The sequence below is a fragment of the Carcharodon carcharias genome, chromosome 12, assembly GCF_017639515.1.
Source record: "Carcharodon carcharias isolate sCarCar2 chromosome 12, sCarCar2.pri, whole genome shotgun sequence".
NCBI lineage: Eukaryota > Metazoa > Chordata > Chondrichthyes > Lamniformes > Lamnidae > Carcharodon > Carcharodon carcharias.
Window position 1 is genome coordinate 109,830,744 of NC_054478.1, and position 14,869 is coordinate 109,845,612.

At 44.8% G+C, this 14,869-nt stretch overlaps 1 protein-coding gene across 2 annotated transcripts in view; it reads right to left on the minus strand.

The window, feature by feature from the left end:
• The window catches only part of vps16 (vacuolar protein sorting 16 homolog), a 98,589-nt gene that overhangs the window by 21,495 nt on the left and 62,225 nt on the right, over positions 1-14,869 (minus strand). For both annotated transcript variants that reach the window (XR_005944589.1, XM_041201020.1), the window contains exons 17-19: positions 10,240-10,348; positions 1,432-1,529; positions 105-212 (exon numbers count right to left, since the gene is read on the minus strand). Coding sequence is in view for 1 of the 2 variants with exons in the window: in XM_041201020.1 (XP_041056954.1) it covers positions 105-212; positions 1,432-1,529; positions 10,240-10,348 (315 nt within the window). In the remaining variant the exon portion in view is untranslated. The remainder of the gene's footprint in view (positions 1-104; positions 213-1,431; positions 1,530-10,239; positions 10,349-14,869) is intronic.

Genomic DNA, 14,869 nt, shown 5'->3' on the forward strand with positions numbered 1-14,869 from the left:
AGCAGTTAGTGATTGTAATGACTGCCTCTATTATCATGATGAAACTAAAGTCTATTTCAGAAAGATTATAGTGGATCCCAGTGGAAACAGTATTCTGTCCTTACCGTTTCATTGGAATAACTGGAACGCACATAGAAATTCCCAAGCTCTTGGTGATTGTCATCCTGGTTGAATAGATCTTTGAGTGTCTCTGGCTCCTGGTGCTTACAGAACTGTGGATAAGCATTCATTGGTCAAAAACCTTCACAAGTAAAAACATTTATTTCTTTTTGAGTACAAAATATTCAATATTTATATTACATGAATTACCAAAATACACATCACTCATCATTGAACAAACAAAACAACATGGGAGGTACTGGACCTTGTTAAAACCACAATGATTCTCTACTTGTAATGAAAGTAAATAGCCATAAACATTTACAGGATAACAGACAAAATTGTCAAATCAAAAGCTACATAATTTTATCAGTACAACATTTGGTATTTTCCATGATGTGCATTCAAAAACTAATAAAAAGCAAAATTAAAACAGCTGAAGTCACTGGTGTGTGGGAACACTAAAGGGTTTCAAAAACAACTTTATATACTTTTAAGGTTATTCTACCAGTACATCATTTTTAATTAACAGCTCACCTCATTGCATTGACATTCAACATTGGTAAGAAAGAAAACTTAGAAGATGTAATCCAGTCACATTGTTTAGTTACAATTCAGAAGATTTGGTGCTTGCGAAGGTGGGGTGGGAGGCAAGCACAGAGGATAAGGGAAAGAGAGAAAGAAATAGAGGAAAAAAAGAATGAGGATAGCAAAGAAATGAAACAGGCTTGTGACTTCAAACATTTTACTGATTTCCTCGACAAAGTAAGATTTACTCAAAAAGTTATAATTATCATCTGACCAACATCTTTTGTTCTATTAATCAAATCCAGCCCAGGGTGATAGAAGGCAAATCTCTGACTGCTGTAAGGGTTTTATGTGAAATTGGTTTAGGTAGACTCAGCCCAGCTATACTTTACAGTATAAACTGTTTTTTACACCATCACACCAAGGTGCTTATGAGTGGCATTTGTGGGAAATTTAAAAAAATGTCACACTGCTACAAGTAGGGGAAGCACCTCCAAGATTGGTGCTAAACTGTATTGCTGGGACAGATTAGAAGCAGCTTTATGCTGCATTTGGTCCAGACTGCAACAACATAGAACACTACAGCACAGATGATCTTGATGATACACACATGATCTTGTACATGTGATCCTGACATTAGGTGTCAAAGGTGGAAAAGTATTCCATCCTATAACCTTCATTTTAATGAAAACAGCAAAAAAATCAAGCAAGAATATAAAATTTAGAAAGAGCAATAGCTAACACCAGTGTAAAATTGTACACAGCTTCCGGAAATGCCTATATGCGTAACAAGGTAGCCCATACCTGACGATAAAGACTCAGTGCAACTGGTTGATTCTGGAGTGTCATAAAAAAATCTCCTCTGTTCATCTCATTCTTTAGATATGTCACAACAGTATACACTGAGATACAGAGAAAAAAAAAATCACAACAAGAAAGGAATCAACATTACAAGTTCATAGTTTTAAACACACTAACACTCCTTACAACATCATTCAATTCAGCTTAGCACGTCATTCCCTCTTTTTCATTTTCTCATGGGATGTGGATGTCAATGGTAAGGCCAACATTTATTGCCCAAATTTAACCGCCCTTGAACCGAGTGACTTGCTAGGCCATTTCAGAGGGCAGTTAAGAGTCAAGCACATTGCTGTGGGTCTACAGTCACGTGTATGCCAGACCAGGTTAGGCTTGCTGGATTCCTTTCTTAAAAGGACATTGGTGAACCAGATGGGTTTTTATGACAGATGATAGTTTCACGGTTACCTGGGACCATTACTGAGATTAGCTTTCAATTCCAGATTTTATTAATTGAATTTAAATAAGATTTGAATCCATGTACCCACATCATCGGCTTGGGCCTCAGGATTACTAATTCAATGACATTACCACTACACCACCATCTCCCCTCTGTGTCATGAACCATTTAATTTAGTTGCCTAAAATAGACCTAGGGCAGAATTTTTCTGTCAGCATGTGGGGGGCATGCCCACACACTGACACATAAAATGACGTGCGGTGACGTTGGGCACACGTCCTGAGGTCACCGCGTGCTATCGCGATATGTCAGTGGGTGAGCACGCGACGATGTCCATTGCTCGACTGCCATTAATTAACGGGTCACTTAAGGCCCTTCAGGCTCCAACTGACCTGGATTTTAAGGCACCCATGCAATCTTCGGCTCATCGCAAGGGCGCAACGGGCAGGTGGGTATCAGAAATTTGCATTAAGCTCATGCACGGGTGGGAGAAGAGGGCTCAGTGGGTTCGCAAATCCAGGTATTTAAAAGTTACTGATCAGAAGTTAGTGAAACTTGCCTGTGTGAGGTGGAAAAGTTGCAAACGCATTGCAGCTGCTTGGGCTGGACTCAACCTTCAGGTCAGCAATTTTCAGTGAGGATTTGTTTTGGGGCCTGTCGGTTTCAGGAAGCCTCTCTGAGTCTGGGAATGGGAGGTGATCTCTCCACTGGAGGCACTTCATATGAGGAAGGGAGGGCAAGAAGGGGGAAGAGGCAGGAGTGCACATTCAGCCTACAAGGGCGCCCCCTTTGGGAGGACAGGCTCAGGCACAAGGTGTGCAGGGCCAAGAGGTAGTCCAAGGCATAAGGGACCGCAGAAGACAGCACTATTCTGCTGCCAGGGTATACAGGCAGCGAAGCACCTACCTCAATATGTCTGAGGTGCAATGCCGAAGAAGACTCCGTCTTTCAAGGGAGACAGTCAACAGTATCTGTCAGATGATTGGTCCAGAGATCTCAGCTAACTGTGTGGTTGGACACCCCATGCCAGTGACTCTAAAGGTCTCAGCTGCCCTCAACCGCTATGCCTCCGACTCTTTCCAGGGGTCGGTGGGTGATCTTTGCTATGTCTCCCAATGAGCTGTACACGCTTGTGTCAAGCAGGTCACAGATGAACTGTTCAGGCGTGCATTGACCTTCATCCACTACCGCTGAGATGAGGCCAGCCTGACAGAGCGAGCCAGAGGCTTTGCAACGATTGCTGGCTTCCCCCGCATCCAGGGTGCAATAGACTGCACACATGTGGCCTTCAAGGCACCAGCAGGTGAGCCTGGTGCCTTCATCAACAGGAAGGCCTCCCACTCCATGAACGTGCAGATAGTGTATGATCACAGGATGCTGATTCTACAAATCTGTTCAAGGTACCCAGGCAGCTCCCACGATGCCTACATCCTCAGACTCAAGCTCCAGCGTTCTTCAGTGCTCCAGTCCGGCTGGATGGATGGCTGCTGGGTGACAAGTGCTATCCCCTCAGAAGGTGGCTCATGACGCCTCTCCGCCATTCAAGAACAGAAGCCAAGCAGCGGTATAATAGAAGTCACACCTCCACAAGGACTGTGGTAAAGACAGCCATTGGTCTTCTCAAAATACACTTCAGATGGCTGGACCGTTCCAGGGGTGCACTGCAGTACTCCCCAGATCGAATGTCGCTGATAGCGGTTGCATGCTGCGCTCTCCACAATCTTGCGCTGCAAAGGGGTGATGCTGTGGACGAAGAAGATGTAGGCTGCGGCTGAACACGATGAGTCCAGCAGTGAGTCCGAGGATGAGAACGCACAGGGAAATGATGACCAGGGCATACTCCAGGGAGGCAGGGACACCCGGGACGCTCTAGCAAAGGAACCTTTCGCAAGCACAGCACATATGGATCTCCAGCACAAGCCTGGCCTGTAGCCTCCATCCTGGATACCTTAGTGCAAAATCTGTCTGAACAGGAGCATTGACGATGGGCCCAGTTAATAAATGTAAAATCACTCATCAAATCTCAGGAATCCATGCACCTGCCCAAGAAGAGGGGCACCCCAGCCATTTTAGACAATATAAATTTAGTGCTGTAACAAAAATCTCTTGACATAACAGAAATAAATTGGTGTTGCACTTCACACACAATCAGAAGGAACTCATAGGGGAGCCAACAAAAAAACCACCAGTGATGAACCTGGGGTGTGCCTAAGGCACGTTTGCGGGTGCTATGTCTTTGTGGTGTGCCTTTGCTGGCATTGGCATCTGAGACAGCCTGCTCTCTCTGATGTCCTGTTGGCCTTGATAACCTTGGCGGACATCCTCTGGCCCATCGAGCCTGTGCTGGCCCTGCCTGGGAGGGAGCTGTCAGCTCCGCAGCTGGCATCTCCCCAGTCGTTGAAGCTTCGTTGGGTGCCGCGGTCACTGGCAGAGGGGCAGAGGAGCTGCCATCCTCATCCGGAGTGCCCTGAGAGGCGCCAGGAGAGACGACAGGCAGCTGCTCCACCAAGGTGAGGTCTGTTCAGCCCTTCCTGCTCACCGTAGATGGATGGGCACCGAGGTAAGATACCTGGCACCCAAACCACCGCACACACGGGCACTGACCACATGAGGTCAAAGCCCCTGTGAGGGATTGCAGGTCTTAGCGCAACCCCAGGATCCCTTGACCCTGTCCCCGGAGCTGCCTCTCTATGAGAGTCACCACTTTCTCCACGGAGGAAGCTTGGCGCTCAGCCATGAGGCTCAATGCATCAGCTACGGTCCGCGTAGACTCCTCCATCACTGACACCAAGCCAAACATAGCCTCATGTATCTCCACCAGATGGTCCCACACACTCGGCCGCATCGCATCAGTTGGTTGCATCACTTAAGACTCCAGAGGCTCATCATCAGCGATGGACTGAGCATGTGCCTGGGCCCCTCCAGTCCTCCGTCTGCGGGCGCCATTGGCACTCTGTCTCCGCCAGCGACTGTGAAGTGCCCTCACCGCTGTGACCCAGGACACTAGCCGAAGATATGATGCCCACTGAGATGCCAGTATCTGTGCTGGTGCCTGCATGGCAGAGATGGTGTGATGCTTCTGATGGTACAACTTCATGCCCCTCACATGTCAGAGGGGGCCCCTGCTGCTCTGGGTCCCAGCCTCAGCCCTGCATCGCTGAAAGGAAGAGTAAGGACATTTGATCAGTTAGCCTATGGGCAATGTCAATGTACATGCCTGTCCCCCAGCTCATCATGCGCTCATCATTCCACACGCAATGGGCAAGCCATGTTGGTCACGTCACTCACTCAACAATCAGCGCTGCCATAGATGTTGGGAGACTACTGGTGACGTGAGTGCTGGCCATACATATCTGCCCATGGAACCCCAGCCTCTCCAGCTCCAGTGGACTTGGGCTTGTGGCGCTTCTCCAGGTTGAGGGCCTCCTGCTCAAAACGGCTAAGCAGCAAAATCTGGTCTGGCCCACTGCCAGTCCTCAGCCACTCGGTGTTATGAGAATTCTTCTCCTGGAAATGAAAAAAATAGCATTGATAAGTAATATTTGTACCATCAATCTCCTGGCGGCTGGCCCACCCCAATGCCAGTTGCCCAATGCAGCGGTACAATGCATCCTTCCCCCGCTGCTGGCCAGTACTCACACAAATATGCCAGATGTCCCCTCCCCCCCACCCCCAGCCACACGCTGCCTTCATCACAGTTGGGAACACACAGTTGTACCTGCCAATGCAAGGAGGCACAATGACATAGAGTGCAGAGGGCAGCACATCCATCTGTGGCACGCCACTTTGAACATCCCCTCCCACCATGTCATCACCCTGACTTTGACATGTGCTGGAGCTTGAGCAGTGCTCCTGGGTGCAAATCCTCCAGGTTGCCCCCACCAAAGTCAAGAGGGTGTCAGTCCACCACATGCTGCAGGTGCAGAACTCATCTCATCACAACCTCTCAGGCTGACGAACACATAGGGAATATCTACTGGGCCGCCCAGCTAAGGACACATGCTGTCACTGACTCATTGCACTCAGGCCACTCAGACATGGGTGGGGCGCCAGTGGGGGAGAAGCTTACATGATGGGTGAAGTGAACGATGCCAACATGCTACTCACCCTTCCTTTACGCAGCAGGTCATTGAAGTGCTTGCGGCACTGGGCCCATGAGCGCCGCACCACGTCATGGGAGCTCATGACCTCTGCTACCTCCTCCTATGCATGCTTGGTCAAGTGGGGTGGCCTCCTCCTCCTGTCCTCGGGGAAGAGCACCTCCCGCTGTGCTGCTGCCTCCTCGAGGAGGACAGCAAGGCACTCGTCTGAAAACCTGGACGCACAGTGATCACCCGCCCTACCGTCCTGCATAGCTAGCCTCGATGTGCCTTGGCCCCAACGTCTGAACCTGTACAGCAACCTTGGAGTGGGTGCAGCTTGGCCTTTAAACAGGCCGCCGGGTCGTCATTCGACCCGGCAGCAATTACCGATCTGTCTCCGCCCGCCCGCTGTCCCTGGGAGTCGCCAAACATACTGCGCAAGCCTTATTTGGCCCACCCACATAAAGGGATGGCGTGGTCCCAATCGCCGGTGGCGATCGGGTCTGCGCCCACTCCTGCACGCCCAACATGGGGAAAATTCTCCCCCCAGTGAAATTAAATTCAATTTGCATAAACTTCATAACTAAAAAGAAGTAAGAATTCATATTGCTGCACGTGTATCTGAATCTCGCCCCAGCCACGAACAACATTCAAAGTGTCTTCAGAAACCATATCGAATTAATGGTTGACTATGTCTCCTTTCCCCAGTGTTCAGAATTTTGCAACATATGCATTTGTCAAAGATTTGCAACAAGGAAGGTGGTCTTCACTTCCCATGTATTTCAATAAAAACTGATTCTGGGTGCTATGGAAACAAATCAGGGTTAAACCATTGTTATAACTGTAGCAGCTCAACAATCAGCACTGCCATGGATGTTGGGAGACTACTGGTGATGTGAGTGCTGGCCATACATATCTGCCCGTGGAACCCCAGCCTCTCCGGCTCCAGATCCAGCCTGATCACACTATTTGAACATTGCACAGTAAAATTGACTGACTGAAGAATGTCCTTTATTCAGAATTAATGGCTTTTAAAAAAAAGTACCAAGCTTCCAGTGACATCACAACCAAGGCAGCTGCTTGACCCCAAGAGATCAGGATCAAATGGCAATTTTTGAAAGGTGATCCCACAAAAGGATGAACAACAAAGAGTCCACTTTTCCCAAAGAATGACAAAGAAGAAACAGGTAACTATTCCAAATCACAGAATGACAAAATGCATACTGCTCTACTTCGCAATGTCTTTGCAAGATAGCAGGGTAAGCTCAGAGCTTCCAGTTTCTTGCAAAGCAAAAATATTATGAGGAGCCCACAGCAATGTTGGCAAGAGTGCTGAATGAAGCATTTAATCCCATTTACTGACCAGCCCATTGCAACCTTTCCCATTAATCCTGCTCTGGTTTAAAATGGAGGCACCCAGCTATAGAGATTAGCACTTGTGTTAAAATATGCTCACCTCAGGACCCTATCAGCAGCTCTTTTATTCCAAATGGTACTACTAACCTGCTCTCCCCGACAACTATGCACAGAGTCCAGGTCTTTCAACCAACTCTTGTACACAACCTGCTCTTTGCAGACCATTAGAAATGATAAACTGAGACCCAGAAACAATCAGTAACAACTTGCATTTTACAGCACCTTGTAACATTGCAAAATGTCCCAAGGCACTCAATAAGAGGGATATCTTTGAGAACATTTTTGACATTTACCCCCAGAAGGAGATATCAGGAGATGGCCAAAAGTTTGGTTCAAGGGGTTTTAAGGAGTAACTTAGAGGAGAGGGAGAGGAGACGCCTAGGGAGGGAATTGCAGAGCTTTGAGTCAAGGCAGCTAAAAGCACAGCCACGAGGTTGCGCAAGAGATCAAAATTGGAGGAACATAGAGATCTGGAAGGCTTCTAGTGCTGGAAGGTGCTGAGATACGGGGGGGGGGGGGGGTGGTGGTTGACATAAGGGACAGATTTGAAAACAAGGATGAGAATTTTGGAATTGAGAGTTGCCAAATCAGGAACCAGTGTAAGTCAACAAGCTACCTACAAAGGGAAAATGGATCAACAAAACTTGGAGCAAGTTAACATACCAAGTTTATGAAGGATGGATGGTGGGAGCTGTTCAGGGGAGCACTAGAATAGTCAAGCCTTGAGCTAACAAAGGCATGGATGAGGGTTTTAGCAGCAGATGTGCTAAAGCAGGTCTAAGTTGGCCAACGTGAAGGAGGTGGGGGTAAGCAGTCTGGGTGATGGCGAAGAAATGTGGTTGAAGCTCATCTCCAGATCAAACAGAGCACCAAGGTTTCAACCGGTCTGGCTCTGCTACAGACAACTGCCAAAGATAGAAACAATAGCTAAGAAACAATAGCTAAGAAACAGAGTTTGTAATGGGGACCAAAGACAATGGCTTCAATCTTTCCAATACATAGTTGAAGGGAATTTCTGCTCATCCAAAATTGAATGTTGGGCAAACAGTGCGAAAGATCAGAGACAGTGGAGGGGTCCAGGGAGATGGTGGTGATATACAGCCGAGTGTTTTCAGCGTACATGTGTTTTTGGATGATACTGCCAAGGGGTAGTGTATAGATGAGAAGTGGTAGGGGGCTGAGGATCGATCATTGGAGGACTTCAGAGGTAACATTGTGGGAGTAAGAAAAGAAGCCATTGCAGGTGATTCACTGCCTACGATTTCATAGATAAGAATGGAACCAAGCAAGGGCATTTCCACCTAACCAGCTGACAGAGAAGACTTGCTGGAGGAGGATGGTGTGTTCAACCATGTCAAAGGCAATACCATTTGCCTGGACAGAGGTCTGCATCTCTCTGTAAATGCTTTGGGATTTTTGCTAATCTGGTTTAAAAGAGGAATTTATGGAGGAATTTGCCACACAGGTGTGCTTCCAATCCAACATGGCAAGAAAAGTCACCACACTATGTCCCCCTTATTCGCAGGGCCAAATTACATCTTTCCAAGAACAAATAGTATTGCCCAGCATGAACTATCCACTGACCACTATACATACTTTCCACAAGACCCAACTCCATACATAAAACTCCAGTGGAAGCCATCTCCACAGAACTGTAGCTCAACAAATTACCACCAACACAAATCTACCTTCCACACCATATTTATTTTCAGATCAAAAGACAACACAAAACCCCCTTCAACACTTTGTCAACAATCAGAGCAGAAATAAAGAAAATATAGAAGTGAACATTCACAAACACTGCCTACAATATAATAAAAAGGATCAGCTCTGGCTACAACATCAGGTGTAGCAAGCTCCATGTCTGGCCCTTCTGCTAAAAGACTGCATCGAAAGGGATTCTCTGCCCCACGTGTTAAGATCTGTCCCCAGATTAAAGCTTTCTGGGGAACCACTCACAAAGCCAAAAGTAATATAAAGGCCTACAGATGCGACCCTATACATTTTAGATTTGCCCAATAAGGCGGCCCTCCTCTTCCCCTTCTAAAGCAGACTAGTGCACTCATCATTATTATACTAAAGCACCTGCCATGATGAGGCAGCAATAGTCTCCACACATGGAACATGTGCTTCAGAAATCTGTGGATATATCTTAGTCATAAAGGGTGATGTATGGATTAAGCTCAGAAATAGCCAAGCAATCCGGAAGCCATAGATGGGAACTGACAATGCAGGATCCTGTTCAAACCGCCAGAGTACTCACCAAGAAAGTCAAATTGGACCCATAAAATAGCAACAATTCCAACTCCCATGATATTTTCAAGGTCTTTGCCATTTCCTGGGCCAACCAAACCTCACTGGCCATTATTAAATAATCCTGCAACCCCACCCACTAGAACACTGTATCCAACATATTCACTATATACTGACTTCCACCTTTGTGCACTTTGTCACTTAAGAGATATACATGGTGCACTATGACCTCAGAAAAGTGTGTACTGTAGTTTCAGATAAAAATTAATCGACAACCAGGCCCCTCTTTTCTCAACCTGTTTGCTAGATAAGACAAAGTAAAATCTTTGCTTGTTTTCCCCCAACTCCTACTCCATAAAATAATGTTGTCCATAAATTTTATCCTTTCAATGTTTTTCATATAACATTTTTTTTCACCAGGAGGATTAAAAACCAGTCACTTCCTATACATTGCAAGTTTCAAGATTATTTACTAGGAATGACCTCAGGGATGAAAAATTAAACATGACAAAGCTCTAGTGCAAAAATTACCCAATATAATCATTGCCTTCAGCTAAAAGTAAAGGCTGTTAAGTTTTACTTTTATTGTAATATTTCAGTTACCTAAATCCGTGTCTCCACTTTCTATTGCTTTAAGTAGTGCCAATTGACTCCTTTTCATCTTCAACAATAAGGGCACCTGCTCACCAGACCTTGGCTCATATTCTAAAAGCTAGAACAAAACAGAAGTTATATATCTTATAGAAATGTCAATCCCCTTCAGTGATTCTCAGTACAGCTCTACAGAAAATAAAGAAAAAGTAACAAGGCTACACTTTGCAATAATGTAGAAATACATCTATAATTTATCTTATATTGGGCAAAAATATACTTTCAAAATAATGGCGAACTTATTGGTCCTCACAGATATTTATGTGTAAATCACACAGCAATTTTAGGAGAGAAGATGAGTGATTAGATATGAAAATCCAAATGCAGCTGACTGATCTATTCTGCTCCTGTTAGTCATCTAAAAAATGGCATTTTTTTCCCCCCAAAACCATACTTTATTCATAAAATTTATATAAATACATTACAAAACCCTGACTTGAAAATTACAGGAAGTGCAATAAAATTCAACTGGTCTCCATACAGCATTTTCCACTCTGAGGTGCCTCAACACAATTGCAATACTCTTGATATTTACAATATATATTCCATGTCAGGCAACAGCCTGAGGGCAAAATGTTTAAAATTGAAGATTACAGAAAACGCAATAGAATTCAATTTGTCTCCAAATGGCATCTGGTTGCTTCACTTACCATTCAAATTCGTTGAGCAACATGAAGTTCCTGTACTTACATGGTAGACACAAAGTGAGCTCACTACATTTCTAGCCAATGTTAAGTTTTGATTACTGCCAAACAGTCTCTGCCACAAAATATTTACTTTTACATGTATGAAGTCTTATTCCTTCAGCTCTTAATTGCATTTAATTTTTTTTAAATATTTGTCTTTTTTTGTTTTTCTCTTAATCCAATCTTTCTTTACATTTCACTTTCTTTACCCGATTTGACATTGAATTCGCTACTCTAAGCTTGCATTTCCTTGCTCAGACTGGACACTGCTCATTGACAATTCTTCAATCTTATTGGTTATTAAGGGTTACACAGTTGCATGCCCTGTTCACACAAGTCCCAGATGCTTGAGATAGAGGGGACCTGGTCATTTAGGTTTTCCACTAACAGCAGTTTGACATACAAAAGAGCATGGAAATTAAAACATGCAATGGCAAATCTAACAAATGGTGGACGCTGGTCATTCGCCAGCAACAGAAAATTCTGGCCCATAAAAATCTTAATATTGCATGCATGTTCAGTTGAAAGTATGTTTTGTCAAACTTCCCTTTGTTATGATTTCCTGCATCGAAGCTTATAATGTATTTTTCCTAGATAAACTTATCATACTGATTATGCAATCATAGGTAGCCCTGGAGCAGCCTGGAGATGGCTGTACCATAATAATATTTTTATTAAATTAATTGGCCTGTTCTCAGCTGCTGTGGGATCCAGCCACAGCTGATTGGCTCAATGTCTCTCTTCCCACCCACTTACTGTCTTTAAGTTTGCCCCCCAGTCAATAAAGTATAGGTTGTAATAACCGACCTGCTCTGTTCAGTGCTACCCCCCCTCCACCCCATTTCAACCGGCTTCCAGCTATCACCTGAAACCAGCAGTTTGTCATTCAGTCAGTCTCTCAGGACCTAAGTTACTTCTCCACATTTAGTACTGAGCTCCGACATTCACCACAAGCCACTTGTCAGCCACTCTACCCCCTTTCAACTTATGTTGCACACAATGGGGTGACTTGTGTGATCACAGACAGCCACTGTCACTGAGTTTTTTTGTACCATCTCGGCTGACATGTCGATTTTTTGACAAAGTAGTTTCGGAATCAATAAAATTGTTACCTCCGTGAGGCCCTCAGCCACTTCCTCCTCCTCCATCACGCCTCCCCACCATTTAAAGAACATTTTCTTTTATTCTTTCATGAGATGTAGGTGGCTGGCAAGGTCAGCATTTGCTGCCCATCCCTAACTCCCTTTGAGGTGGTGGTGAGCTGCCTTCTTGTACCACTGTAGTCTGTGTGGTGTAGGTACATCCAGAGTGCTGTTAGGGAGGGAGTTCCAGGATTTTAACCCAGCAACATTGAAGGAAATGTGATATACTTCCAAGTTAGGATAGTGTGTGACTTGGAGGGGAACTTGCAGATGGTGGTGTTCCCATGTGTCTGCTTCCCTTATCCTTCTACGTGGTAGAGATTGTGGATTTGGAAGGTACTGTCGAAGAAGCCTTGGTGAGTTGCTGAAATGCATCTTGTATGTATAATACACTGCTGTCACTGTGTATTAGTGGTAGAGGGAGTGAATGTTTCAGTTGGTGAATGGAGTGCTGGTCAAGCGGGCTGCTCTTTCCTGGATACTGTTGAGCTTCTCGTGTTGTTGGAGCAACATTCATCCTGGTAATTGGAGAGTATTCCATCAAATGCCTGACATGTGCCTTGTGGATGGTGAACAGGCTTTGCGGAGTCAGGAAGTGAGTTACTTGCTTCAGAATTTACAGCCACTGACCTTCACTTATAGCCACAGTATTTATATGGCTGGTCTAGATCAGTTTCTGTTCATTGGTAACCCCCAGGATATTGATAGTAAGGGATTCAACAATGGTAATGTCATTGAATGTCAATTGGACATGGTTAGATTCTCTCTTGTTGGAGATTGTCATTGGCATTTGTGTAGCGCAAATGTTACTTGCCACTTATCAGCACAAGCCTGAATGTTGTCCAGGTCTTGCTGCATATTGGCATGCATTACTTCAGTAGCTGAGGAGTTGCAAATGGTCCTGAACATTGCGCATTACAGGCAAGAGTGCACTTTAAAGGATTAAAGGATCAGAGTAAAAATAACACTGATGTACCACTATAGCTTATCTCTTAACTTGTTAGTTACTTAAAACCTTTTACACCTCTGACTTTTGCTAATTCTGATGACCTGAAATGTTAGTTTCTCTCTACACAGTACTTCTAGCATTTTCTGTCTTTAATCAAAGTTTCTCTCTTATTAATTTTATTAGTATCCCTGAACTACTGCTTTGCAACATAATCTAACGCATGTCATATCCTTTATATTACAATGCATTGAAAACTCTACTCAATATTGCAATTTCTTTTGGTCTTAGTCATATATCCAACAATGAATTGAATGCCAAATGAATGTATTTAGCAGCACAGATTTTTCAAAGCTATAATTTATGCTCAATATGTTGTATCAAAATGGTTTAACTTCTGTTAAGATGACATATTGTTTGCCTAAGCCTGACTAAACCTGAAATAAATCAACACCTCAAGCAAAACCCATTTCAAAAATGGTTCAAACATGGACAAAAGAGCTGAATTCCAGAGGTGAGGTGAGAGTGACTGCCCTTGACATCAATGCAGCATTTGACCGAGTGTGATATCAAGAAGCCTGAGCAAAACTAGAGCCAATGGGAATCGGGGGAAAACTCTCTGCTGGTTGGAGTCATACCGACACAAAGGGAGATGATTGTGATTGTTGGAGGTCAACCATCTCAGTTCCAGGACATCACTGCAGGAGTTCCTCAGGGTAGTGTCCTAGACCCAACCATTTTCAGCTGTTTCATTAATGACCTTCCTTCCATCATAAGGTCAGAAGTAGGGATGTTCGCTGATGATTGCACAATGTTCAGCACCATTCGCGACTCCTCAGATACTGAAACAGTCCATGTCCAAATGCAGCAAGACTTGGACAATATCCAGGCTTGGGCTGACAAGTGGCAAGTAACATTTGCGCCACGCAAGTGCCAGGAATGACCACCTCCAACAAGAGAGAATCTAACTATCGCCCCTTAACATTTAATGGCATTACCATCACCGAACCACCCCACTATCAACATCTTGGGGGGGGTTACCAAAAATCGCACTGGAATAGCTATATAAATAATGTGGCTACAAGATCAGGTCAGAGTCTAGGAATCCTGCAGTGAGTAACTCACCTCTTGACTCCCCAGAGCCTGTCCACCATCTACAAGGTACAAGTCAGGAGAATGATGGAATACTTTCCACTGTCCTGGGTGAGTGCAGCTCCAACAACAGAAGAAGAAGGTTGACACCATCCAAGACAAAGCAGCCTACTTGATTGGCAACCCAACCACAAACATTCACTCCCTCCACCACCCACACACAGTGGTAGCAGTGTGCACTATCTACAAGATGTACTGCTGGAGCTCACCAAGGCACCTAGGCAGCACCTTCCAAAACTACAACCACTATCGTCTAGAAGGACAAGGGCAGCAGGCACTTGAGAACACCACCACCTAGAAGTTCCCTTCTAAGCCACTAACCATCCTGACTTGGAAATATATTACCGTTGCTTTACTGTTGCTGGATCAAAATCTTGGAACTCCCTCCCTAACAGCACTGTAGGTGTACCTACACCACATGGACTGCAGCAGTTCAAGGAGGCAGCTCATCACCACCTTCTCAAGAGCAACTAAGGATGTGAAATAAATGCTGGCCTAGCCAGCGACACCCACATCTCTTGAATGATTTTTTAAAAATTATGTACAATAGCTGTATATGGATAGAGCTCAAGATGTTAAAGATAACTTTTTAATCAGAAAATCACTACACAAATCTCCTGGGAACAACACAAGAAGGGAAAATTACAAGAACAAAG